This window comes from Erinaceus europaeus, chromosome 4, assembly GCF_950295315.1.
Source record: "Erinaceus europaeus chromosome 4, mEriEur2.1, whole genome shotgun sequence".
NCBI classification, from domain to species: domain Eukaryota; kingdom Metazoa; phylum Chordata; class Mammalia; order Eulipotyphla; family Erinaceidae; genus Erinaceus; species Erinaceus europaeus.
Window position 1 is genome coordinate 58,547,962 of NC_080165.1, and position 27,225 is coordinate 58,575,186.

The 27,225-nt window shown below is 46.1% G+C and overlaps 2 protein-coding genes across 12 annotated transcripts in view; both read left to right on the forward strand.

The window, feature by feature from the left end:
• Nucleotides 1-19,139, forward strand: part of SCUBE3 (signal peptide, CUB domain and EGF like domain containing 3) — a 159,993-nt gene extending 140,854 nt beyond the window's left edge. For 4 of the 8 annotated variants that reach the window (XM_060189660.1, XM_060189661.1, XM_007532790.3 and 1 more), the window contains 15 exons: nt 1,421-1,543; nt 2,021-2,137; nt 2,870-2,995; nt 3,289-3,405; nt 3,535-3,639; nt 3,940-4,056; nt 4,394-4,552; nt 5,068-5,283; nt 5,632-5,793; nt 5,999-6,166; nt 6,601-6,762; nt 7,174-7,371; nt 7,843-7,995; nt 8,119-8,198; nt 13,023-19,139. In XM_060189660.1, the coding sequence (XP_060045643.1) occupies nt 1,421-1,543; nt 2,021-2,137; nt 2,870-2,995; nt 3,289-3,405; nt 3,535-3,639; nt 3,940-4,056; nt 4,394-4,552; nt 5,068-5,283; nt 5,632-5,793; nt 5,999-6,166; nt 6,601-6,762; nt 7,174-7,371; nt 7,843-7,995; nt 8,119-8,198; nt 13,023-13,172 (2,153 nt within the window). In that variant the 3' untranslated portion in view covers nt 13,173-19,139. Of the gene's footprint in view, nt 1-1,420; nt 1,544-2,020; nt 2,138-2,869; nt 2,996-3,288; nt 3,406-3,534; nt 3,640-3,939; nt 4,057-4,393; nt 4,553-5,067; nt 5,284-5,631; nt 5,794-5,998; nt 6,167-6,600; nt 6,763-7,173; nt 7,372-7,842; nt 7,996-8,118; nt 8,199-11,026; nt 12,088-13,022 lie in introns of those variants that run through there. The other 4 variants (XM_016192422.2, XM_016192423.2, XM_016192420.2 and 1 more) reach the window with 3 other exon arrangements.
• A 2,619-nt stretch (nt 19,140-21,758) lies between these two features.
• ZNF76 (zinc finger protein 76) overlaps nt 21,759-27,225 on the forward strand; it is a 45,530-nt gene continuing 40,063 nt past the window's right edge. For 2 of the 4 annotated variants that reach the window (XM_016192414.2, XM_060189663.1), the window contains exon 1: nt 21,759-22,539. The gene's annotated coding sequence lies outside the window, so the exon portion shown is untranslated. The remainder of the gene's footprint in view (nt 22,540-27,225) is intronic. The other 2 variants (XM_007532792.3, XM_060189662.1) reach the window with 2 other exon arrangements.

Below are 27,225 nucleotides of genomic sequence, written 5' to 3' on the forward strand. Positions count from 1 at the left end.
TTTTTATTTATTTTTTTATTTATCTGTTTTGGGTAGAGAAAGACATTGAGAGGAAAGGGTGGTAGAGAGGGAAAGAAACAGAGAGGGACCTGCTGCATTGTTTCATTGCTTGTGAAACTTCCCCAGTGCAGGTGGGGACCAGGGACTTGAACCCAGTTCCTCACACATTGTATGTGATGTATGCTCTCTACTAGTATGCAACTGCCCAGCCCCTGAATTCTTTTTTTGTTTGTTTTAAATGTTTAAAACTATTGCCTCATGAAGCACTGAGGATCAAACCAGGAGTCTCAGGCATACAAGTCTGATGTTCTGCCAGTTGAGCTATTCCCCTAGCCACTAGGTAAGGGTTTTTAGAGGATAGGAGCAGAATGATAAAGAGCTGAGCTTGGGGCTAGAGATAGAAACCTTACCTCCTCAATCCCTGACTACAAAGAATCAAGGACAACTAAGCATTGTCCCCTTTCCATATTTCTCATCGCAGTTTAAGGACTGAGATCTGAGAAAGGCATTGGGGGGAGCTGGGAAAAAGGAAATAGCCATACTAAAATAAAGAGCATCAGATCTGGGCCTTCTAGTCACAAGAACTTGGGACTGGAAAGAGAACTGGCTTCCTTTGTGTCTTTTGGCCCAGCAGCTGGCAGAGATGCTTGGGGAGGGCTGGGGCAAGCAGGTCAGACAACCAGAGCTGAGAGCTTTCCTGCTGGGAAGTACTGTTGACAGGTATGCTAAGAACAAAGTTGGAAGGCTGCTCTCTCTGCCCCCTTCCCTAAGTAGGGATGAGTAGCCTGAGACTTGTCTGCCACCAGCTTGAGGAACTTGACCTCAGGAAGGAAGCTGCTCACCCCCATACCAGCACCTCCCTCCCTTCCTAGTGCTGAAAGCTGCTTCAGGTCTGAGTTTCTCCAGACCTCCTGCCTGCCCCTCCCTCCCCCACCAGCTACCCAGCCTCTCTGTCTCTCTTGGAGGGCCTCCCTGCCAGGCATCTCTCCCAGCTCCTCCTCTCTGAAGGACTGCCCCTTTGGATCTCTACCTCTTGGTGACATCCCCACCCACCAATGATCTTGAGACTGAGCAGGGATGGGGGCAGGAGGGGATAAATCTTCTCCACCAGCCTTTCTGAGAAGGTCCATCAGTGGCAGAGTGAGATATAGACTACCCCTGTATCTCACGTGCCTGGTCCAGGCAATAGCCTAAGGACAACTGTGGTTCCCATCTGTGCTCTTCCAGGAGGATTCAGTCCCAGGAAAGAAATGTGACTGATGGCTATAAGCCCTCCCCTTCTCTCCCACCCCACTCCCAGCCCACTGAAGGAACAGTGAGAAAGGAGTCAGGACACTCCTCCTTTTTTCTGTCTCTTTAAAGAAAGGATCTCATCTCCAGCCTTCAGTACCATCTCTCTATCTCTGTCTTGCTTCCCCAGACATAGATGAGTGCCGTTTAAACAATGGGGGCTGTGACCACATCTGCCGAAACACAGTGGGAAGCTTTGAATGTAGCTGCAAGAAGGGTTACAAACTTCTCATCAATGAGAGGAACTGCCAAGGTGAGCAGAGTTGGTTCAAGGCGGGATGGATATCTTCGGAGAGGTTTTTCTAGTAGGAGAGATTCAGAGTCTGAGAAACTTGCAGCAGACACTATGAAGAATCTTCAAGGCATTGTCATGCAAATGTCCCCCTTCTTGGCAGACCAGCTCTACTCCTAGGCATATGGTTTGGCTAGAAGTGAGGCAGGGACTTGAACCCAGTTCATATACTTGGTAGGGACTAACCTGCTTCACCACACATGGTGGCCTTGATCCACATGCATCAGATCTTATAAGTTCCTGACTCCCAAGTAGAGAGGGCAAAGGGGTGGTTAAGCATTATTGAATGACAGTTGTTGATCCTATAGGGCTGGGCCATGAGTAGGGACTCTTTCAATTTATGAGTAGGAGCCAAGGCCCCTCGCTTCACCTGAGCAAAGGGTTCCAGAGTTAAGTACCCCAAAACAGATTCAGTGGCTTGAATACTTGCTCTTCCAGATATAGACGAGTGTTCCTTTGATCGAACCTGTGACCACATATGTGTCAATACTCCAGGAAGCTTCCAGTGCCTCTGCCATCATGGCTACCTGCTGTATGGTGTAACCCACTGTGGGGGTAAGCTAGCAAACATATATCCTCCACTACTGGGCCCCTCTTATCTCCTTACTCTTCAACTGAATGATTCCCTTAGTTGTATCTGATGACTAGGCCAGAGAGAACCCACCACGTGTGCTGCCCAGGTTCAAGCCCCAACACCACATGAGAGGTGCTATGGCAATGGAGGGAACTCTAATGTTGTAGTACTTTTCCCTCTGTGTCTCTGACTCTGTTGGAAGGGAAAGTGGCACTGACCGGTGAAATTCTACATGTGTAAGGCCACAGTTACACACACACACACACACACACACACACACACACACACACACACACACACACACGAGCTGTGGCTATGGGCAATCAGCAGTCCCATGTCTGCATGCATTGTGATAAATGGAAGGAATTAAGACAGCTTGGAGACAGAGGCATCAGAAAGGTATCCTTCCTCCAGAATTCCCCTTAACTTTGTCACTGCCCCTGATTCCCATCCTTTAATACCAAATTATAGCCCCACTGGTAGGTGGGAGTGGGAGGTTTTAGAAATTTTGTCAGCTTGCCCCATCACAGTCACATTCAGCCCTTGGAATGGGGGTAAGAAAAAGGAAAAAGTCCTAGGCTTGAGCTGTTCTCAGGCCAGTAGTTAAAGTGCCTGAAACTCCAATTTAAGGTCCCCACTCAATGCCCGCTTCCAGACTCCTTCCTAATCCTTCCTCCATCGTTCATCTGTATCTTCCTGTTCCTTCTCCTCAGATGTGGATGAGTGCAGTATCAATCGAGGAGGTTGCCGTTTTGGCTGCATCAACACTCCTGGTAGCTACCAGTGTACCTGCCCATCAGGCCATGGCAGGTTGCACTGGAATGGCAAAGATTGCACAGGTTGGCAGCGCCCTCTGCTGGGTAAAACTGGCACTTTGGTTTCAGAGAGGGAGTTGGGATCCTAGAAAATGTCAGTGGGGTGGTTCCATGCTGAGCAAGGTGTGGGCTGGGTAGGGGGTGGAGAATGTAGCCCTTTTGAGTTAGAGGCACAAAGTTTCTAGGAAACAATTCCTTCATCACTCCACACGTACAGTTCCAGATCTGCAAAGTGGCTAATTCTTTTCCTCCAAATTAGCCATCTGGGGGAGGTGGGAGAGGAAGGCTCTCTCCTCAGGCCTCTCTCCCCTTCCTAGAGCCAGTGAAGTGTCAGAGCAGTTCTGGTGCCTCAAAAGCTATGCTCAGCTGCAACAGGTCTGGCAAGAAGGATACCTGTGCCCTGACCTGCCCCTCCCGAGCCCGGTTTTTGCCAGGTACCTAGAGGAGGAGGGCTGGCAGGGAGGAGAGGCTGCTGTTGGGGCAGCTCCTCTGCTCCCCTTGGATTTCTCCCACCAGTGGGGTTGCAGGGGCAGGTCATAGCTGTGACAGCCCCCTTCTCTCAGAGTCTGAGAATGGCTTCACGGTGAGCTGTGGCACCCCCAGCCCCAGGGCCACTCCAGCCAAAGCAGGCCACCCCGGGAACAGCACAAACTCCAACCACTGCCATGGTGAGCACCATCCCTGAAGCTTTCTTTATTCCCACCTTATTTTCTGGTTTTATTAACCTGTATTTCTCTGCCTTACTAATCCTGCTGGCTATTTTTTTTTTTTCTCGGATCTCCTCTGCTGTGTTCTTATACCCTGCTGCCTTTGCTCCTTCTGCCTCTAACATCTGATCCCCTTGAATTTCATAATCCCTCTCCTCCAGCCAAGTCCCTGGCTTCTTGCCCAGCTTCTCAACACCCTCCACAGCAGCCCCCACCCCCATGGGGCCCTCAGGCTGCGCTGAGCTTCTACCATCCCTCTAGAGGCTGCAGTGCTGTCGGTTAAGCAGCGGGCCTCCTTCAAGATCAAGGATGCCAAATGCCGTTTGCACCTACGAAACAAAGGCAAAATGGAGGAAGCCAGCAGAAACCCGGGGCCAGGTCTGGACTGGGGACCCCACTCCAATGGGCTATAGCCAACAACCCCTTCGCACCACTCAGCTTCTCTTGTTTGGCAAGACCTCCAAACCCCACTGGCACCCTGAGCTCTACAGAGCAGAAGGGAAGACATTTGTAAGCACAAGTTCCATGGTATCCTAGAACTTCCCCCACCCCTGGCCCCAGCAACTTGGTAATAGCCTAGAGTAAAAGAGAATTCAAATAGCTGTAGAGGTCTGGTAAGGTTTGTCAGGGTTGGGGTGGAAAGTGAGAGCTGGGAGTAAGAATTTTTCCCTGTCCTCAGGGGTTGCTCTGGGGGTTGACAAGGCCTCTCCCCCAGGTGGTGCCCCCTGCTCTGACTGCCAGGTCACCTTCATCCACCTCAAGTGTGACTCCTCTCGGAAGGGCAAGGGCCGGAGGGCCCGGACCCCTCCTGGCAAGGAAGTCACTCGGCTTACCCTAGAACTAGAGGCAGAAGTCCGAGCGGAAGACACCACAGGTGAGACTGGGGGCACTGATGGGAGGAAGATGGATAGGGAGAGGAGGGGAATCATTGGACACAGCAGCAAAGGGAAAGAGCAGATGCAGCAGATGCTGCCTGGTGTCAAGCTTGGGAGCTAGCTCCGCTTACCACACCACTCTTTTTTTTTTTTTTTTTCCCTTTTGTTGCCCTTGTTTCTCATTGTTGTAGTTCTTACTGTTGTGATTGTTGTTAGATAGGATAGAGAGAAATGGAGAGAGGAGGGGAACACAATGAAGGGGAGAGAAAGATAGATACCTGCAGACCTGTTTCACCACTTGTGAAGTGACTCCCCTTCAGGTGGGGAGCTGGGGGCTCGAACCAGGATCCTTATGCTGGTCCTTGTGCTTTGTGTCACGTGCGCTTAAGCCACTGCGCTACCGCCCGACTCCCAACCACACCCCTCTTAATACCTAGCCGTGCTCCCTGCCTTCATGGTCACAGTCACTTTTCTTTCTCTTCTTCCCATGGCTCATACCACCATCTACTACCAGCCAGCTGTGGGCTGACCTGCCTCCGACAGCGGATGGAGCGGCGACTGAAAGGTTCCCTGAAGATGCTCAGAAAATCCATCAACCAGGACCGCTTCCTGCTGCGCCTGGCAGGCCTTGACTATGAGCTGGCCCACAAGCCAGGCCTGGTAGCTGGGGAGCGACCAGAGCTGCTGGAGGCCTGCAAGCCTGGACAGCACCGTGCTGGGGTCAAGTGTGGTAAGGGAGCTTGCTGGGGAGCAGGGGAGTGGGGAAGGCCCAGCTTGGCCCTAGCTCAGAGCAAGAGACTTTACAGCCTCAGCTGCATTTTCCAAACTGTGAGGCAGCCCAGACCCTCCTGCCCATCATCTACCTCTCCCTAGTCCCAGGCTGAAATCTAGAACATCAAATGGGGCCATCAACCTTCCTGCACATGACTTTGGCCCTGATCCTCTTAAGTGGGATTCTGTCTGTTCCCTAACAAAGAGATTCTCCTTGAATTTGAGGGAGTGGGTAGGGGAGTCCCAGACCTGGGTGGTGGGAAATAGGGGTGGGGGTGGGTGGCTAGCGCGGCCGACTCTCCCTCAGTCAGCTGCCCGCAGGGAACGTATTACCACGGCCAGACGGAGCAGTGTGTGCCATGCCCAGCGGGCACCTTCCAGGAGAGAGAAGGGCAACTCTCCTGCGACCTTTGCCCTGGGAGTGATGCCCACGGGCCTCTTGGAGCCACCAACATCACCACATGTGCAGGTGCCAGGGGAACAAACAATACAGAGTGGGGTAGGGTGGGCACTGGGATGCCCACGGGCATGGGATTTCCCAAGGGCAGGTGCAGGCTCCAGGCCATTCTCCTAGTCTACTTCCTGTTTGTGTACCTTTGTCCCCTGAGAATGGGTGAACCTAAGGGGATGACCAGGACCATCCCCATCAGAGTTGGGTCCTTGGTTCATTGCAGGTCAGTGCTCACCTGGCCAACACTCTGTAGATGGATTCAAGCCCTGCCAGCCATGTCCGCGTGGCACCTACCAACCTGAAGCAGGACGGACCCTATGCTTCCCATGTGGTGGGGGCCTTACTACCAAGCATGAGGGGGCCATTTCCTTCCAAGACTGTGACACTAAAGGTGAGTGGGCTACTCCCCCCACTTCAGTACTTCCAATTTTTTTTCTGTCTCCAAAATAGATTTAAATATGATTCCCCACCATCTTCCCCAAACCAGGATAGGCGTATGAACAGCCACATCTTTCTACTTGTAGGATCCATCCTGACCCTCTACCAGTCAGAAATCACAGATTGAGGAAATAAATAACTGTCCCACTTACTCCCCTGCTTTCAGAGTTGGTGCCACAATCTCCTAAATGGATTTCTATACACACATGGCACTGGATCAATGCTACCAACCAGTCTGTTTTCTTAGGCTTACTTTCTGGCATGAATAGGAAAGGTTGGGACTCTGGAGGGAACTTTTGGTGTCTTCAATCTGATTCTCCATGAGTCCATCCCATTCTCTGAAACTGCTACTTGCCCACCATCTTAACTCCTTCCCTTTGCCTACAGTCCAGTGCTCCCCTGGGCACTATTACAACACCAGTATCCATCGCTGTATCCGCTGTGCCATGGGCTCCTATCAGCCTGACTTCCGTCAGAACTTCTGCACCCGTTGTCCAGGAAACACAAGCACTGACTTTGATGGATCCACCAGTGTAGCCCAGTGCAAGAGTACGTGGCAGGCCAGGCTATGGAATAAGGGGTAGTGGGGGCTTGGGAACAATGGGTGTGGGGAGAAGAGGAGGGAATAAATCAGCAAGGGACAGGGCTGTGGGCAGAGAGGCAGAAAAAGTCCAGCCATCCAGTGCTTCACATCTCCCCCGACCCATTCAATCTCAGGACTAGTTGCTAGGCTGGACTTATAGCACCTTTGCTCTGGATATGGGTAATTGGAAAGCAGAGACAGATAAAGTGAGAAAAGAAATAAAGGTAGAACCGAACTATGAAGAACAGATAATGAACTAGGAAGACAGCTGCCCACGTGTGTCTTAATTCCCAGTTCAGAACTCTTCAGTTTCCCAGCCCATGTCTCCACTGACTTCCCTTCTCTTTCTTGCTCTGTCCACTGGGGCTTGGCTACAGATCGTCAGTGTGGTGGGGAGCTGGGTGAGTTCACTGGCTATATCGAGTCCCCCAACTACCCAGGCAACTACCCAGCCGGCGTGGAGTGCGTCTGGAACATCAACCCCCCACCCAAGCGCAAGATCCTTATTGTGGTACCCGAGATCTTCCTGCCGTCAGAGGACGAATGTGGGGACGTCCTCGTCATGAGAAAGAACTGTGGGTGGCTTTAGGGCTGGGCTGGGGGTAGGGGGTGGGTAGTCCAAGTCTGGCTGGGAGGGAGAGAGGGGAGATTGGTACAGGAGGCAATGGGGCAGTGATGAAGGAAGCTTTGGGAGGAGAGAAACTAACAAAGGAAAATAACAGCGAATGCTCAGTGCAGAGCAGATTTAAGAAAGCCAGCACTGGGACTAGAACTCCAGTAGTGTTACATGTATCATTTTCCTGTTCTAGCAGTTTTATCATCCTGAATTTAAATGCCAAATTTCTTATATTATGTGAGTACTTAGATATCACAGAGGAGTGGTAAAACAAGCCCTGGGCAGGAGGACAGAATGTGTTTATGTGGTGGGGAGGGTGCACATGCACAGGGGAGAATGTCTGTCAGCATGATTTCTTCCCCAATAACCTTCACCCCAGGATAGATTAGGAGCCTGCTCTGTTCTCCTGACCTACTGCTTGCCTTCCCAGCCTCCCCAGCCTCCATTACCACCTATGAGACCTGCCAGACCTATGAGCGCCCTATTGCCTTCACGGCTCGTTCCAGGAAGCTCTGGATCAATTTCAAGACTAGTGAGGCCAACAGTGCCCGTGGTTTCCAGATCCCTTATGTCACCTACGATGGTGAGTAAAGGCAGGAGAGCCACGGTGGTGAGCAAGAAGACAAATGCTCCAGGATCTTGGGAGGGAGTGAGGGGAGCAGGAAAAGTTTGACTCCTGAGGACCTTCTCTTGGTTGACTGTGCAGAGGACTACGAGCAGCTAGTGGAAGACATCGTGCGAGATGGACGGCTCTATGCATCTGAAAACCACCAGGAGATTCTGAAGGTGAGCAGTTCTTAAAAGTGATGATAGTCAACATTTAATGACCATGAAACAGTGTAAGGCAATGTGCTGTTTACATGAATATTCTCATTTGATATACACAGGATCTCTGTCAAAGAGGTACTCATAGCTCCCTCTTTTTTAAAAAAAAAAATTTTATTTATAAAAAGGAAACATTGACTAAACCATAGGGTAAGAGGGGAACAACTCCACACAATTCCCACCACCAGAACTCTGTATCCCATCCCCTCCCCTGATAGCTTTCCTATTCTTTATCCCTCTGGGAGTAGGGACCCAAGGTCATTGTGGGATGCAGAAGGTTGAAGGTCTGGCTTCTGTAATGATAGCCCCCTCTTTAGAGATGAGAAAATTGACGCACAGAATTATAGAACTTGTCCAGTAACGAAGCTGGGGCTTGAGCACAAGTCCATCAGACTGACTGTACGGCCATTCACACTATCTTATACCCTGGAGGGAGAGAGAGAAAGAGGACATGAACATCCCCCACCTCTTCCAGGAGATATAAGAAAAATGAGACAAATTTGCATAAAGACTATGCATAGGCCACTTCCTTCTCTTACTCCTCCCTCCTTAGTTTACTCTCTCTCTCTGTAGGCCTCTTTTTAAAAAAATATTTATTTATTCCCTTTTGTTGCCCTTGTTGTTTTATTTTTTAATATTTATCCCTTTTGTTGCCCTTATTGTTTTATTGTTGTAGTTATTATTGCTGTTGTTGGATAGGACAGAGAGAAATGGAGAGAGGAGGGGAAGGCAGAGATGGGGAAAGAAAGATAGACACCTACAAACCTGCTTTACTGTCTGTGAAGCAATGCAGGTGGGGAGCCGGGGGCTTGAACCGGGATCCTTACCCTTGTTGTTTTATTGTTGTAGTTATTATTGTTGTTGTTGTTGGATAGGAAAGAGAGAAATGAAGAGAGGAGGGGAAGACAAAGGGTGAGAAAAAGACAGACACCTGCAGACCTGCTTCACCACTTGTGAAGGGACTCCCCTGCAGGTGGGGAGCCAGAGGCTCAAACCAGGATCCTTACATAGGTCCTTGCACTTTGCACCACCTGTGCTTAACCCACTGTGCTACAGCCCGACTCCCTGTAGGCCTCTTTTAAAGGAGAAAGTAGCCCTAGGCCAGGGAGATAGCTCACCCTGTTAGAGCACTGGTCTGCTTGCCTAAGGCCGCAGGTGCAATCTGCAGCGCTACCATATATATGCCAAAGCTGAGAGTGCTCTGGTTCATTCCTGTGCTGTTTTTCTCTCCTCTGGAAAGGAAGGAAGGAAACTAGAAGCTGAGAAAAATAGTTCAGTGCTAGAAAGCCCAAGTTCCATGCCTGAGATGTTCTTGGTTTCTCACGGCAGCATGTACTGAAGTGGTACTCTGACTTTGCCTCTCTCCCTCTCTCTGTCTCACATGAAACTCTCTCATAAATAAAAGCAGTAGGGGCTAAGAGATAGCTCACCTGGTAAAGCATGCACATTGCCATGCATGAAGACTTTCTGTTGAGCCCCTAACCACCTGCATGTGAGGAGCTTCACAAGGAGTGGAGCACTGCTATATTATCTCTCTTAAAAAATGAGTCCAGGGACCAGATGGTAATGTACTTGGTTGAGTGTACACATTACAGTGTACAAGGACCCAGGTTCAAGCCCCTGGCCCCCCACCTACAGGGAAAAATCTTCACAAGTGGTGGGCTGAAAGTGTCTCTCTGTCTCTCTCCCTTTCTATCTCCTCCTCCACTCTCGATTTCTGTCTCTACCCAATAGTAAATAAATAAATTATGTATATATATATATATATATATATATATATATATATATATATCCACCAGAACTTGAAGGAATCATGTTAAGTGAGATAACCCAGAAAGAAAAGGGTGACTATGGGATGATCTCACTTACAGACAAAAATTTAGAAATAAGAATAGCTGGGGAATCATCAAGCAGAACCTGGACTGGGTTTGGAGTATTGTACCAAAGTAAAGGACTCTGAGGTGGGGGTACAGGTGCATGGTAGTGGAGGAGGACCTTAGTGGGAGTGGGGGAAGGTCTAGAGTGTTTTGCAGAAAAATGAGAAATTTCACACATGTACTAACAATTGTACTTACTTTTGACTATAAACCATTAATTCCCCCAGCAAAAAGTAAACAAGAAAGAGTCCACCAGCGTGGAGGAAATAGCATATTAACTGTGCAGAGTTAAGTCTGAGGCTCCAAAATCCTAGGTTCAATTCCCTACACCAGCGTAAGCCAGAGCTATGTAGTCCTCTGGTAAAATAAAATAAGTCCACCAGATATGGAGGAATTGTGCAGGCAGAGAGCCCAAGCATTAATCCTGGTAAAAGTAAAATCCTTAAGAGAGAGAGAAACTTGAGTTCTATTTTTAAAAAATATTTATTTATTTATTCCCTTTTGTTGCCCTTGTTTTATTGTTGTTGTTATTGATGTTGTTGTTGTTGGATAGGATAGAGAGAAATGGAGAGAGGAGGGGAAGACAGAGAGGGGGAGAGAAAGATAGACACCTGCAGACCTGTTTCACCCCTTGTGAAGTGACTTCCTGCAGGTGGGGAGCCAGGGGCTCGAACCGGGATCCTTGAGCTGGTCCTTGCGCTTTGGGCCACCTGTGCTTAACCCGCTGGGCTACCACCTGACTCCCTTAAGTTCTGTTTTTAAGAAAACACTAGCTGCAGTATTATCCTTCATAAATTATCAATGAAGGTTTTGTCTATGAATAAAATGTGATTCTATTATGCCATGTGTATTGTATTATCTATGACTAAAGATATAAAAATAATACATGATTAATATTTTGTATGACCGAAGAGATAAGACAAGAATCTAGAACTTGCTGACTGCAAAGAATCTAACTTCAAGAATGACCTTCAGGCATTGTTTTGAGAACTTGAACCCTTATTTCAGATGTTCAAACTAGAACTACGACACATATAGTACAGCTATTCTGATTTAAATGGGTATGAGAAACTGAAAGTCTTTCCCTTTATTTAAAAATTTATGAATGCATTGAAAAGAACACTAGTCTAGAAGGGAAAAGATCTGCATTTGAATGCATAGTATCTAGCATCTAGTATGCTCTCCACACATCATGTTGCTATTTCAGATAGAGTGTCAGAAAAAGTCACTGAGACCTGAGTGAAGTAAGGCTAGCTATGATCTGGGAAGGAACACTCCAAAGTAAGGAGCATGAGAGCAGTGTGGCATGTTTAATAGCTAAGAGAAGGCCAGTAAAGCCCAGCAGAGCAAGGAAGAGTAGAAAGGGGATGGGGAAGAAGAGGGCAGGACACAGATTATATTCAGCCTATGCATCATATAAGGCAATCTGCCTTACACAGGCGATAGAAGAAACCAGAGAAGTGTTTGAACAGAAAAAGGTGATGCTCTAATTAAAAACCAAAAAGGACACCAGAGAAATAGTTCACTACATAGGGCTGAGTATCAGCACCACTATGTAACAGAAAAAACCTTAATGTTATATTGTCTCCTCCCTCCAACTGCCCAATCTGAATGGAGAAAAAAAGTGGCTTAGAGGGAGTCGGGCTGTAGCGCAGCCGGTTAAGCACAGGCGGCCAAAGCACAGGGACCAATGTAAGGATCCCGGTTCGAGCCTTGGCTCCCCACCAGCAGGGGAGTTGCTTCACAAGTGGTGAAGCAGGTCTGCAGGTGTCTGTCTTTCCCTCCTCTCTCCATTTCTCTCTGTCCTATCCAACAACAATGACGACAACAATAATAACTACAACAATAAAACAACAAGGGCAACAAAAGGGAATAAATAAATTTTTTTTTTAAAGTGGCTTAGAGCAGTGAAATTGTGCATGTGCAAGGCCCTGATTCCACGAAAGAAAGAAAGAAAGAAAGAAAGAAAGAAAGAAAGAAAGAAAGAAAGAAAGAGAGAAAGAAAAGAATGAAAGGAAAGGAACGGAAAAGAAAGAAAAGAAAAAAAGGAAGGAAGGAGAAAGAAAGAAAAGGGGAGAAAGGAAGGGAAGAAGGAAGGAAGGACGAAGAAAACAAAAGAATAAGTTGCTCTGGCTACTGTGGGAAGATCAGTTTATAAAGGGACAAGGGCACCCAGAAACTTGAAGACTAGTTAGTATGCCATTGTAATTCAAGTAAAAAATGATGGCGTGTGGTCAGGAGATGGCGCAGTGGATAAATCATTGGACTCTCAAGTATGAGGTCCCGAGTTCAATCTCTGGCAGCACATGTACCAGCGTGATGTCTGGTTCTTTCTCTCCTCCTACCTTTCTCACTAATAAATAAAATCTTTAAAAAAAAAAAAAAGAAGAAGAAGAAGAAGAAGAAAGAAGGGAAGAAAAGGGGAGGGGAGGGGAGAGGAGGGGAGGGTATGAGAGGAGAGGAGAGGAAAGGAAAGGAAAGGGAAACAAAGGAGTGATGGGGGAGTTGGACGGGTTAAGCACAGGTGGCACAAAGCGCAAGGACCAGCATAAGGATCCTGGTTTGAGCCCCCGGCTCACTTCACAAGTGGTGAAGCAGGTCTTCAGGTGTCTTTCTCTCCCCCTCTCTGTCTTCCCCTCCTCTCTCCATTTCTCTGTCCTATCCAACAACAACGACATCAACAACAACAATAATAGCTACAACAATAAAACAGCAAGGGCAACAAAAGGGAATAAATAAATATTAAAAAAAATAAAATTCTAAAGGAGCAGATGGTAGGGATTGGAATCTAGAGTTCACTTGAATACACCTACTAGTTATCAAGAGGGGTTGCTTCTGGGTCAAAGCTGGTGTTCCTCTTCCCCACTCCCAACACTGTGGCTGACATTCCCACCTGCCATCTCTGCAGGACAAGAAGCTCATCAAAGCCTTCTTTGAGGTGTTGGCTCACCCTCAGAACTACTTCAAGTACACAGAGAAGCACAAGGAGATGCTGCCAAAATCCTTCATCAAGTTGCTCCGTTCGAAAGTTTCCAGCTTCTTAAGACCCTACAAATAATGCCTCTAAGTACAAGACCTGAGTTTTGAAACCCCCAGACTCTTAGCCCTCAGAGCCAGCAGCCCCTCCCCTCTTCAGACTAGGCACCTTCTCTCTTTGGAGAAAAAAAAAAAAAATCACTATATAGAACAGGTACTCTCCTTTTCTGTTCTTTAGCTTCCTTTCCTGGTCCCTCACTTCCTCTGTCTCTTTTCTTGACTAGCTTCCCTTTTCCTACATGTTCCCTGGGAAAGCTGTTCAGTGCTGGCTCTATTTCCCCATGCAGGGTAAAGGAACACCCCTCCCTAACCACACTGCTATTTTACCAGCACACATCTCTGGCTCCATCAACTTGGAAGGGTGCTTGTAACCCACAAAGGAAGTGGGAATGGGTGGTGGTGATAGTGGAAAAGGGGCTTCTGCCATTATAGGGTTGTGCCTTGCTTGTCAGGAGCCAAAATGTCCCCTGGCTGTCCCCTGCTCCTGCTCCCCCGCTCCCCTAGAGTGATTCTAACATCCCAGAGTTCTGCCAAAGAAGCCTTTGACTTACAGGTTTAATGCCAGCACTGGTCCTCTGGGGCTCACGGTTTGAGCTCTGGACTGCCGACATGGCCAGCTTTCTCTTCTATACAGCTCCTATCCTTCCTCCTTCACATGTCTGCCTGGGGTCCACCCATGAGGGCTTACAAAAGACCCATGCCACTGGGCTAGTGGACAACAGCCGAATGAGGAAGAGCAGCAGGCACTACCATGTTTAACGTGCTGCTGAGACTCCCCAAAAGAAAGACTATAGCTCTGCAGGACAGAAACTAGGTTTTAAAGCATCACCAAAAAAAGAAGTGTAAGAAAATGTGCCGTCTAAAGGACTACACTACAGAATAATTGGAAGCCAGCCTCAAACACTAGTCCTTTTTCTTACTTGTTTTCCCTGGCCCAGCCACCCCCTAACCCCAACCAAGTGCTCCCTGGGGGAGCCCTCCTCCCTTTGCTAAGTGTTGTGTTTAAAGAAACATGGCTGCTGACTGGAAGCATGCCTGGGTCTTGCCTCAGAGTTGTCTTCCCCTTGTAGCCCCAGCTGGCTTGTGGGTTCCACCAAAGAGGATCTCACTCTGCAGTCAGCCTGGAGCCACCTACCTCTGGCCCCAGCCTGTGGGAAGCAAGAGGAATGTGTGTGCACTTGGCAAGCCTTCTGCCCACCCTGTCCACATCTAATAAGTGCAATCATTTTGAGTCTTTCTGTGTTGTCTAGAGGAAGGGGTTTTGTTGCATTTTCTTGTTTTTGTTTCTTTTTCCTCTATTAGAGCAACCTTATTTATAGCTGCCCACAGAGAAGAGTGTATGTTTGGAGTGGAAGAAAGTTAGTTCAGGCTTTGAGTGCTGGAGCATCTGATCTGTCTCTACTCTTACACCAGTGCTCATCTAGACCTTTAGAGTCTTTAGCTGAGGTAACCCAAGGGATGAAACTCAGAGGCACCTGATGTGTAGGACAGTGATTCTGGGATCTTGAGGGAGAAGGAAGGAAAGGGACCTATGTTTGCTAAACCAATCCTGCCCATCCTTATGCTTCTCCATGGATTCAGCATGGACCTCATAGTTGTAGGGCCCAATGGAACTGGTCAGTGATTCTTCACTGAAAGTGATTCTTCCAGCTTTTCCCTGACTTCATCCTGTTTACTCCTACTGTGCATATGGAAGGTGACCGGGACGAACCTAGGGATGGGCTGACTCACGAGACAAAGTTGTGGAAGCCAAAAATAGGACTGTTATCCAGGCATAAAACAATTGACACACCTTGGATACTGCCCATACTTGACCTGCTTGTAACTCCTTTGAGGAACTGACTTCAAGTCTAGCTTCCTCAACTTCTGCTTTTCAAAAGAAAGAAGAATCAAGTCCGTGTCAATCCCCGATCTTGCACATATTCCACCTTCAATCCAACCGCTACCTGTGAAGCTATTCTTCCATTTGCTCCTTCTAATTACCCCAAAGCTATGGTCCTATTCAATCACAGGCTACCAACTGACTCCCAGGATTCATTTCTAGGTTCCATTCCTAAGCTTTAAATTTAGGCTACTGGTCCACCAAAAAATTCAACCCTAAATAAAAGAGCCTGACACTCTTCTTGCAAATTAGTAATATTTACCAGCCAAAACCAACCTGTGTGGTAGGTGGCCAATCACAATTAAATTGTCTAACATTCATTAGCCATGAACCTTGGTGGTAGAAGGTTGGGCAGCCCTTTGTCTTTTGAGAACATTCCTCCTCCCCTTGCTGTAAAGATACAGAATGGCTGCTTCCATGCAAGAAAATGGTAATTTAACAGAACTGTTCCCACTTTCCAGAAAATGCCACGAAAATTGTTTGACCATCCTAATTCTCCACCAGAAGTTAGAGTAACTTTTTGACACCTCTCTCCCTACCATTTTGTACCTCTCTCTTTTTTTTTCCTCCAGGATTATTGCTGGGCTCAGTGCCTGCACCATGAATCCACCGTTTCCTAGAGGCCATTTTTTCCCCCTTTTGTTGCCCTTGTTGTTGTAGCCTCGTTGTTATTATTATTGCCATTGTTGATGTTGTTCGTTGTTGGATAGTACAGAGAGAAATGGAGAGAGGAGGGGAAGACAGAGAAGGGGAGAGATAGACACCTGCAGACCTGCTTCACCGCCTGTGAAGGGACTCCCCTGCAGGTGGGGAGCCGGGGGCTCGAACTGGGATCCGTACGCCGGTCCTTGCGCTTTGCGCCACATGCGCTTTAACCCACTGCGCCACCGCCCGACCCCCTATTTTGTACCTCTCTTAGAAGGCCAAACAGTTGAGTGCATCCCAATTTATACCTTCAGGATATGGTCTTTTCCTGTTACCAGTCCCCGTTCCCCCCCCCCCCCATACACATAGATACACACAACCATGCTTCCTCCAATCATTCTATGGTTTCTAGGACCTGTAAATTATTTCCATAGTAAAGTATAGACCACTAGGCTTCTTAACTGATGTCACGACAAAGCTTGGTGAGCTGGTGAAGACCTGCTAATGTTCACCAATTTTATCTGCATCCAAATTGAGGGACAAGAACCAAGCAAAGCTGCTGCTGAACCTCGGGCAATAGCTGGCCTTGTGGCATCAAACTGGGGGTTAAGGATGAATGAGGAATTAACATTCAGGGAGTCTCTAAGTCTTTATAGGTAAGACAAAAAAAAAAAAATGTTTTAGCAGTGTGGGGAAATGAAAAGCTAGTATAAATGGGTATTCCTCAGGAAACAGCCCAGAGGCCTCTCTGCAGGATGGGGTATTTGCAAGGCCTCAGTAGTGAGACTCACTTATCTTAGTATAATACTGCCCTGATCTGAGTCTTAGAATGGGCAGTCATTTCCACAAGAGCTCCAAACACAAGTGATATGTATCAGAAAGGCACTTATATCCTCAGCCACATGGCAATTCCTCTTCTTTGTCATATTAAGCCACCCCTAAATCTGAGTAAATTCTCAGTCAAAAGAAAACTAACCAGAGTCTGAACTTGAACTGCCCTGCCCCAAGCTTAGAAATTCCCAAAAGCTGACACTGAGTTTTGACTGCTCTGATGTCCCCATAATTTGGTAATTTGAGGTGGCAGAGGCTCATACTTGTTGCTAAGGTTCACTAGTGCAGGCCTGGTGTTTGGCACTAATGAAACAATTTATATATATAAAAAATGGTCTTCATAAAGCATATTTAAGGTAATTCTGGAGTAGGTGATCATATCAGAATGGAAAAAAAAAAGTTGTAGAGCATTCAGACTCTGTATTTGCTGCTTCACCTCAATAAAATAGGCTCAAATGAAAAAAAGGTCAAAAAGTATAACTGACTATAAGTAGAAAATAATGTTAACTTGCTTGGCTTCTTTCTTAAGCATAGTAAGAGAAAATGGAAAGTAAACAATAAAAGAATATCTTTAAATTTGACCTCTCTCAAAGGAAGCACTGGACTAGGAACTCTAAGAAAGTAAATGCTTAGAGAGCATAGAGCCCCCTGTTCTGTCAGCAGTTCAACTAGACAACAAAGATGACAGCAGTTTGGACAAATAGAACACTTAATTCTGTGTGAGATGAATTGATGTTTCAGAGAATTGTCATTACCATGTGGGAGACTTTTATTTTTAATGCAGAAGAAATCTCAAAATATTGTATTTATATCTGCATTTCACTGCTGCCAATATATTAAGCATCTCATACACAATCAACAATAAGCAATAAATGATGCAGTTCACAGAGTATTTTGCACTTGGGGAAAATGTATCTGAACTTGTAAAAAGAAATGTTTGGAATTTGTACTTTTTTATTATTATTTTATTATTATTATTAAAATGCTAAATGAAATTCCAAAGCCTGGCTTTTTTCCCCACTGTTTCAATAATTCATCTTAGAGCTAGTAAGAGCTTTAAGGAGACTACAGTGTCTTCTGCCTTTTAGACAAAGGATCTACCAAAGTTTTTCATTTACCCACCTTATTTTTAATAATTTTATAAATTGAGAAGGCTTATCTCTTTGTTACTTTTTAGGTTTTATTTATATATATATATCTCATGAGATACAAAGAGAGGAATTAGAGCACTTCTAAGCTCTGGTGTTTGTGGTTGGGAGGAGGAGTTGTGCTTTTGACCTCTGAGGACTGAGATATGAAAGTCTGGTGTACTATCTCTGCTTATCTCCATAGTCCTCTTTGTTGTTTTGGAAAGTAGTATCAAGAATTACTTCCTGAGTGGGATCTAGGAAGTAGGTAAGCTTAGGATTCCTCCTATCCACAAAACAGTTCCCAAAAGCTGGTCAGGTCCTCAAACAGTCTTTAAAGTGAGATACATGAATACTTTCCAAGAGTATGTGAATACTCCAATGGGTACCTGGACAAGAAAATCAATCTGAGAAAGTTTTAAGGAAATAAATTTTTAGTTTCTCAGTTTTATATGAAATCTTACCTAGAACTAATCTATTTCATAGTCAACTGACATTTCATATCACCTCTTTAACCATAATCCCTCCCATACCTTACAGAAGAAAAGCTTATGCCTCCCCTACACTGAATTATACATGGCCCAGGGTATAAAAATCTAAGGAATGGAAGGAAGGGGTTACCTTTCTCCTTTATATCAACATAGTCCCATTGCAATCCTTTTATTTCATTTTTTAAAATGCTTCCTATTTTCTACTTCCTACTAGCAAGTACTGAAATTGTTAGCTGTTTAGTTCACCATTTCTGGCCAAATAGACCTTCTGCTACCAAGGAGAGGGCATAGTGGATAAGGAAGGCATTGAACTCTCAAGCATGAAGTCCCAAATTTGATCCCTAGCATCACATTTGCCAGAGTGATACTCTGGCTCTCTCTCTTCCTCTCTATCATAAATATAAATACACACCATTTTATTATACCTCTTTCATCATGAAGTCTGACAATTTTTTGGAATTCTGATTTTCACAACAATTTTTATTTAATTACTCCTCATATTCAAACACCAGAGTTCAGCAAAAGCACACACATACACAGGCCAAGTGGATCACATACCTTCTGTCTTTTCGTGTAACAAATTGACTGATTAATTTTGCTGTATACTATATACTGTATGGCACTGTTCCAGATCATATAAGACAAATACAATTTTAAAAATAATTTTATATTGTATATATATATATATATATATATATGTAATTTAAATCTCTATTTCCTGGCAGGGCTTCACATTTGTGCAGTTCCACACTTTTGGTGGACTCTGTTTCTGGGTAGAGAGCAAGACAGAGGAGAGACACAACAGCAATGCTCCTCCTCTCATGCAATTTCCCCTTTGCATAGTGGGAGGACTTATAGAGGGGTTGCTTCAAGAGAGGTGGAACAGTGCTGTGTTGTTCCTCCTCCTCTTACACTTTATCTAGAGAAAAGAAGAAAATAGCCACCAGGTGGGGTCATCTAGGCACCAAGCCTTAATGATAACTATGGTGGCAAAAAAAAAAAGAAAAACTAAAGAGATTTTCAGACAAACAGCTAAATTAATTCATAAAACCAACATACAAGAAACACTAAACAAGCTTACATAAAATGGAAATAATGGGGAATTGAGAGGGCTTCAGGGGAAAAGGGGTCTAAAAGTGTTTGGTGGGGGGATATGGTACTTTTAAAAGTTTATTCACTGGATAGAAACAGAAATTGAGAGGGAAGGGAAAGAAAGATGCAATGCTTCACCACTGTTGAAGCTTTCCCCCGTAGGTGGGGATCAGGGGCTTGAACGTGCATCTTTGTGCACGGGCATCTGATATTGGTACTTTGGTGGAGGTAAAATAGTAGATTTTGGGGATGTGAGAGACTGTATCGAAAACATTTATAGGCTTGTAAACCAAGGTTACTTCTAAAACAAATACAAGCTATTATTAAAAAAAAAATTTTTTTTAAATCTGGCCAGGGAGGCCAGTTGGCAATACTCTCTATAGATGTGTGCAAGTTCTTGGTTAATTCCCTAGAGCTACATACAAAAGGAAAAAAAGGATTTTATTCAAAAAATTGTTCTGATTAACAGGATGCCTTCTGAATGAAAAAGTATCATTTTTATAAACTGAAACCGAGACTTTAATAACTAGATAACATCCATTTGCAAATTCAGTGGTTTCCAGTTCTTTACCTTTAATAAAATTAAAGTGTGGGGGGGGGAGACAGCATAATGGTTATGCAAACAGACTCTCATGCCTGAGGTTCCAAAGTCCCAGGTTCAATCCCCGCACCAGCATAAGCCAGAGCTGAGCAGTGCACTGGTATTTCTCTCTGTGTCTCTCTCTCTGTATCTCTCTCAAAAATAAAATAAAATATTTTTAAAAATAAAGTATGACACTCTGTTTGATAGCACTTGATAATACCTGGCAGTAAAACACTTTATGATAGCATATAATTTAGTAGTAGTTTATAAAGACTTGAGGAATATCATTGTAACATCTCTTTCTCAATTATTATGCAAATAGAGTTTTTGTGTCTATAGAAACAAAAAGCCAGGAGAGAACTGATGGTACTATCTTCTTCTATCATTAGGTATTCACATGTGAATACCTGAAACAAGTGAGGTGAAACACTATACTTTTCAGTAAGAAATGCATAGTCAATAAAATCACACTTTTTAGGTTTCACAAGTTATAAAAATGTAACATATACTGTTTCGTAAGTCTTGTGCTAGTAATAACAGTGGTGACAATTCAATTCAGAAGAAATGTTTCAAAAAGCATATAGTCACAGGCAGTAAACTTAAACTTATATTCAAGTGTGACCAGTGATAAATAAAAGACTTTAATGCATATGAACATACTAGTTAGGATAAACCTCTGCAAAGGAAGAGAATGGAATTAGGAATTCAAGAAGAAAAGGAACCATACAAAATTTGTATTGAGGAAGTTCTTGCTCATATATATATTTTTTGCTCATATATTTTTAAATGAATAACGATGGTAATCAAATATTTAGAGTATCTGAAATCCACTGGGTGCATTTAAGAATAATGGCTTGAGAGTTTAAAATGTCAAAAGTTACTAGGTCAGAAATTGTAACCTCTACCAGCACTTAAATGTATGATGAAAAAAACTAGGCACCCACTTAAAGTGAACAGAAAGGATAGTTCGTCTGAATTATTTCATTTCATTTTTTTAAATATTTTATTTATTCCCTTTTGTTGCCCTTGTTGTTTTATTGTTGTAGTTATTATTGTTGTTGTCGTTGTTGGATAGGACAGAGAGAAATGGAGAGAGGAGGGGAAGACAGAGGGGGAGAGAAAGACAGACACCTGCAGACCTGCTTCACCGCCTGTGAAGCGACTCCCCTGCAGGTGGGGAGCCTGGGTTCGAACCGGGATCCTTATGCCGGTCTTTGTGCTTTGCGCCACCTACGCTTAACCCGCTGCGCTACAGCCCGACTCCCTCATTTCGTTTTTAAAAAGCAGCACAGTGACCTGCAATTCTCCATCCCTGAGGTTCAGGAGACAGCCCAACTGGTATGGCAAGCTTACTACCCATGCTCAAAGCCTGGGGTTCGCACTGTGGCACCACCTGGGAGTATCAAGACACCAGGGGAAGCTCCACAGATGGTGAAAGCCGAGAAGCTGATGAGAATTCTGGCTTCTGCGCCGCCTTGAGAGATGTGCCAAGCAACTGGAGGGCCGGCTAGTCTAAACTGCACGGCAGACGGGCTTTCTGGTTCAGCTCTTCACACGTGGGAGACCAGGGGTCAATGCTACGCGCCCCCTCCCCATCCCCAGTGCAATACTTCGTAAATATTCCTAGTGTTCGGGAATATTATTTTTTAAGTTAAATGACGGGGGATGGGGAAGACACAAAAGAAAGTCTTAAAGAATACGGGGAAACTTCCCAAGCATACGTTTGCTTCCCGAAAAGGAAACCTTTCCAGTTCCTTATCTCTTATTTTCCTTAAGGAAAAAAAAAAAATCAGCTCACTCTCTTGTAATTTTCCCTTAGGTTTCTGAAAACTCCCCGCCACTCCTCCCTGCTGGGCTAGGGAGACAGTAAAAGGGCTTCGGTTTCATTCACTCTGCAGCCCGACTCCCGGGTGGGGCGGCGGGTGGAGGTGAGTGTCCCGCAGGGGCGACCCCCTCGCGGCTCCTCCGCGTCGTCCTCCTCGTCTCAGTACCTGGCCGGCTTCCGTCAGGGGGGCTGATCGGCTCCAAGATCGTAGTCGCTGCGCCAAGCAGAGCGGGGCGGGCCGGTAAGGAGCGGAAGGAAGCTCGGGACACCACGCCGGGCGCTCGGGGACCCACGGGCACTGCTTCCTTCACAACCTGCTTGCCAGTCCTCCCCGGATCCTCAAACACGCCGTCTTAGCCCGCGCGGAGCCAATGCCCTCAGGACACCTGAACGCGGGCGCCTCGGGCCTCAGGAGACCTCGGGGGCTCTCAGGGGGACCGAAGACCCGGACGCGACAGGTGGCGGCCCCTCATCGCTATGGCGACGACCCGTTCACCCCAGTAGCCCGGACCCTGACCGGGGCGTCGTGACGTCATGACGCCCTCCCCGGGCGCTGGGCCTCGCGGGCCCTGCGTCACCCCGGCCAGGGGGCGGGGCGGGGCTCTCAGCTCCCAGTTCACAGCCGGAGCTCCCGGGCTCCTGGGGCCCGGGAGCCGGAATAAGTGGGACTGCAGCCCTGGCGTCTGGGGGTGCGGGGTGGAGCGTGCGCTGGATTCCCTATACGGGTTCCGGGGCCCGGTAGGGGCGCGCCGAGAGGAGAGGAAAGTGCAGCGGCCCTGGAACCTGGATATCGCGCGAGGCAAGCTGCGCGCGGGCGGGAGGGCTATGGCGCAGGCGGGTTGCGGGGCCGGCGCTGGTGGCGGGGCCCGGTGCACTGCGGTCTGTCGGCGGAGTCGCCCTCGGGGGCTGTCAGGTTGGTGGCTGCGGGAAGAACGGGTCCACGGTGCCCAGGATGGGAGGCCGAGCGGGCGCGGGGCCCCTGGAAGGTCCCGAGCCCGGGAAGCCCACCTACCTCCGGCCTGAGCCCGGCGGCCGGGCTGCTGGATGGCGGCCTGACCCCTCCTCCACCGGGGTCCCGGCCCCCATTCCTGCCCCTCCGCTGGGCTCTGCGACTCCTCCCTCCTCACTCCCAAACCCCACCCCGTGACAGCGCCCGCCTCCCACCTCTGTGACCCCGCACCCCACTCGCTAACCCTAAAACCTCAACTAGTTCATCCTCGTTTCTTTTTCATTGACTCTGACACCCAGGAATTTCGTCAGCACTGCTCGGGGACTCCACAGCCCCACGGCTCCTTCAGTTATGATCCAGTAACTCACGACCCCAGGTCCCCAAACTCTTCCTTGGTGACCCTTAAACCCCCTCAGTGACCCGCTAGTCCAGTAACCCTCCGTTTCTATTCCGCGTTCCCCACAAACTTGATAACGTTCCACCGACCTTCCCTGTAACTCCTAAATCCAACTCTAGTTGTTTCCCACCCAGGCATCTTCTATAAAAGCCTGTTCAGTACTTGGTGAGCCTTCCCTCCTTTGCTCTAAACTCCTGATCCTCAACCCATCTTCCTGAAACCACCCCCGCTTTCATTCCTCCTCTGCGTCCCCACTACCGTGCTCGTGCCCTGAAGGCTACACAGATGGGTATGAAGTAGTAATAGTTTGGAGGATCCAGAGACTTCTGCTTTAGGCAGGTGAACACAGATTCAAGTAAGTCCCAGCTCTGCCACTGTCCTGCTTTGAAAACCTGGGAGAAGTTCCTTTCTCACTCTGGGCCTCGGTTTCTCATCTAGATTGTGATAAGTTTGGGTTAAATGAGCTGTTGAGCTGTGAGTTTCTGCAATTTTCAGTCAAGTTAGTATTTGTTTCAGCCATTTTGTACCTTCTCCTCGAAGTTTATTCTTGTACCCTCACTTCAGGGTGCACTTGTTCCATAAATCTATTCCCTCCTTCCCATGACCCTTACACATTGAATAGTCCATACCCATTTCCCTTGATCAGGCCTGATCAGTTAACTGGTATGCAAAGCCAGGTGGCAGGATGTGAGCATAGAGCAGCCCTGGGGCATAGATGTGATAAAAGACCTGGGTTTCTATCTGACTGCTTCAGCTAGACATAACATTTAGATGGTCTGAACCCTCAGTTTCCATTTCTACTAAGGAAAGATAAATAGTACATGCAAAAAAAAAAAAAAAGGGTGGCATCATGCCTGACCCACTGAGGGAGCCTTTAAGTGTAAATCTAGAAGTGCCTATGAGTCTTGTGTCCTGGGTGCTAGGAATTCAACAATGATATGCTTCCCCCCTCCCCCCCCCATAGGTTGCATTAACTTCCTACCTCTGACCTCTGGGAATCCCCATCCTCTTCTCAATTTTTGTGATCTCCATGCTTCTCTGGTTCTTTATCCTGGCATTTCCATAATAATGTTTGGCACTGACTCTCACAGCTGTGTACTAAGGTTTATATGAATTAAGCTTAGCTCTCAACAACCCAAAGAAGTAATTGTTATTTCCCCCATTTCCCCTTCCTACTGTAGGTTTTTTGGTTTTTTTTTTTGGTCCTAAATAATAATCCTTATCAGTAGTCAAGCTGTGATTTGAACACAGGTTTCAAAATCCATTTACTCTATTATCTCATTTGTCCCCAAATCTACCTAGTTTTTGAGGGCCACATCAGTCTCTTGTTCCTTATTTTATATTAGTTCCTGAGACTAACATCAACTCATCCCATGACCCTCACTGTTTTTCTTACCCTTCGCCCCATAGTTTAATGACTTCCCCAAATTTTTAATGACTTTTGACCCATATGACCAGAGACCCCTCACTTGAGTACTTCTCTTCATTCTCTGTCTAGATGTCTTCTCCTTTTATAAGTTCTCAGATCTCCCAAACCTCAGTCTTACTCACCCAAAGATGTCTGCCACCTTACTGGCATTTTCCCACATCCTTATGTACTCTGAATTTATCTACCTAACCTAAGTCTTTGATATGACCTCTTTCTATTTTCAATCTCTTTTCAGTGTCCTACCTGCTTGCTTTCTTTCCCCAGCCACATCCTGTTACCTGAAACCTTTGTCTTTTCAGCCCTTCATCTGGTGACCTTTCCCCAACTTCAGTGAAGTGAGCCCCTTCTATCCCAGTGTGAGCTCATCCTTCACAGCCTATACATCCTTCTAATCTAAGATCCCTCCTCTTTATATCCCATCCAATGTTCTGTGAGGTCCTGCCTCTCAAATTTCTGGATCACATGGCATCTTCTTTACTTTCCTCAGTGATCTTTTACTTATTTATTTTGCCACAGGAACCTCATGCAGCCTACTCCTGTTCCTTGAGGACTCCCTCCACCTCCACCCCTTTTAATTTGAGACGCAGGGGAGAAACACTGTAGCACCTGCCATGCATGGTGCTCTCCTGTTGTGCAGGCAGCTCAAACCCAGGCTTTAGAGCAAGATAAAGTGTCCACTCTATAGGATACTCTATGTCCCGACCCCCACTAGTGCTCTTTTAGACTTGAAATCACTTTTCATCTTTTTTCCTTTTCCTGTTGTTTATCTCAGTGTTTCCCCCTTCCTGCTTTCTTATTTATCAATCAATTATTCTCACCTCACCAGTCTCCATTAAGATTACAATATAAGTCTCGCCCCAGTTATGAGCTCTGTTCCATCTCCCACTTTTTCAGAGCAGTATAAATAAATGATTGTTACTCTCAGCTCTTCTTTTTCTTTACACAGGGCACTGTTTAAGCAGATTTGCTACTCTCTTCTCTGGGAACTTCTGATAGTAGATCCTCTAGATAGCAAAGAGAGAACTTGAAAATCCTTCTGAATCCTTCTGTCAGGTCTCCTTAACACACTCCCATGATCCTATCCTGTTTATAAAGTCTTGCTGTACTGTATATGCCCTTGGGGTAGAATACTTTGAATGTCAGCCTCTCTCAGCATTGAATTAGCTCTGTTGTTTTTACAGGCTCTGGGAGGACTTTCTAATCTCCTCCCACCGGATGGACTGGATGATAAGTAGCAAATGTGACATTAAAGATGAACATCCAAAAGCCTATTCTGTGGGTCACCAAATTCCCAGGCCTCCTTTTGGCTGAATAGCAATAAATATAGCAGAGGGCAGAACTAGAGTTAAGGAAAGAAAAATGCTGGAGTCTACAGTTTTGTGGACTGATTTTTAGCAAAGGAGCTTTTGCCTTACACATGTTTAATTGTTTTTTAAGATCTATGTGTTTATTAATGAAAGAGGGACAGAATAGCACTCTAGCATAATATGATGCTAGGGGTCAAACTCATCCTTGAGAGTTCACTGCTCCATCCATCCACTGATTGACTTGCCAGGCCATAGCATGCTTAATCTTTTTTGGCGGGGAGTGGGGGGTTAGGGGTGACTGTGGGGGTTGGAGGACACAGTACATATTCTGTTTTGTATCTTATTTGTGTATCTTTCTCATCCACCCCCGCCATCATTATGATTATCTTGAGAACAGAGAGTGGGTTTTTTTTAGTCATCTGTCATACTAATATTGTCTCTCATTTAGGAGGTAGACACTGAATACTTAACTGAATGGAGTGAACTTGTTCTGAAGTATGAAGTATAAGCAAGTAAAAACAGCCCAGTCCTACATTCATTTTGTAGTCACAACAACCATTAATCCAAGTCCCTCCAAACATGATAATGAGAAAGTCTCTTGAGTTAAACAGTTTGGAATTTGGATATTTCCTTTGGAGGGATGGATGTAAGTGCTTGTTTTCACTGTATATTTGGTAAAACTAGAGAGATTGGTTGGCACAGTTGCTAGATTACAATAAGTTATAAGGCCAATTAATTGTCAAATATAGACGAGTTTTCAAGTAAAAAGCTATATGAAATATTTAGTAGGGGTTGAAGAGATAATCAGAAAATAGAGGAAACTGGGAGTTGGGCAGTAGCCCAGCGGGTTAAACGCATGTGGCGCAAAGCACAAGGGCCGTTGTAAGGATCCTAGTTCGAGCCCCGGCTCACTACCTGCAGGGGAGTCACTTCACAGGCGGTGAAGCAGGTCTGCAGGTGTCTTTCTCTCCCCCTCTCTGTCTTCCCCTCCTCTCTCCATTTTCTCTCTGTCCTATCCAGCAACAACGACATCAATAATAACTACAAGAATAAAACAACAAGGGCAACAAAAGGGAATAAATAATTTTTTTTTAATTTAAAAAAAAATAGAGGAAGCCAAATTGGCAGGATTTTGCTACTTGCTGAAGTTGGATAATGGCTCAGTGAAGTTCATTATAGTATTCTTTCTACTTCTGTATACTTTTAAAGTATATAATAAAAATTTTGGAAAAATTAGAGACAGTGAGGACTGGGTGGTACAGCACTCAGTTGAGTGCACATATCACTGGGTTCAAGCCCCCATTCCCCACCTGCAGGGGAACACTTCAAGAGTAGTAGAACAGGTCTGTAGATGTCTCTCTTTCTCCCTTTATGTCTCTCCTTCACCTCTCAAGTTCTCTGTTTTGTCAAGTAAAATAGAAAGAAAGAAAGGAAGGAAGGAAGGAAGGAAGGAAGGAAGGAAGGAAGAAAGAGAGAGAGACAACTATGCAGGCAGGGGAAATAGCTTATCTGGCAGA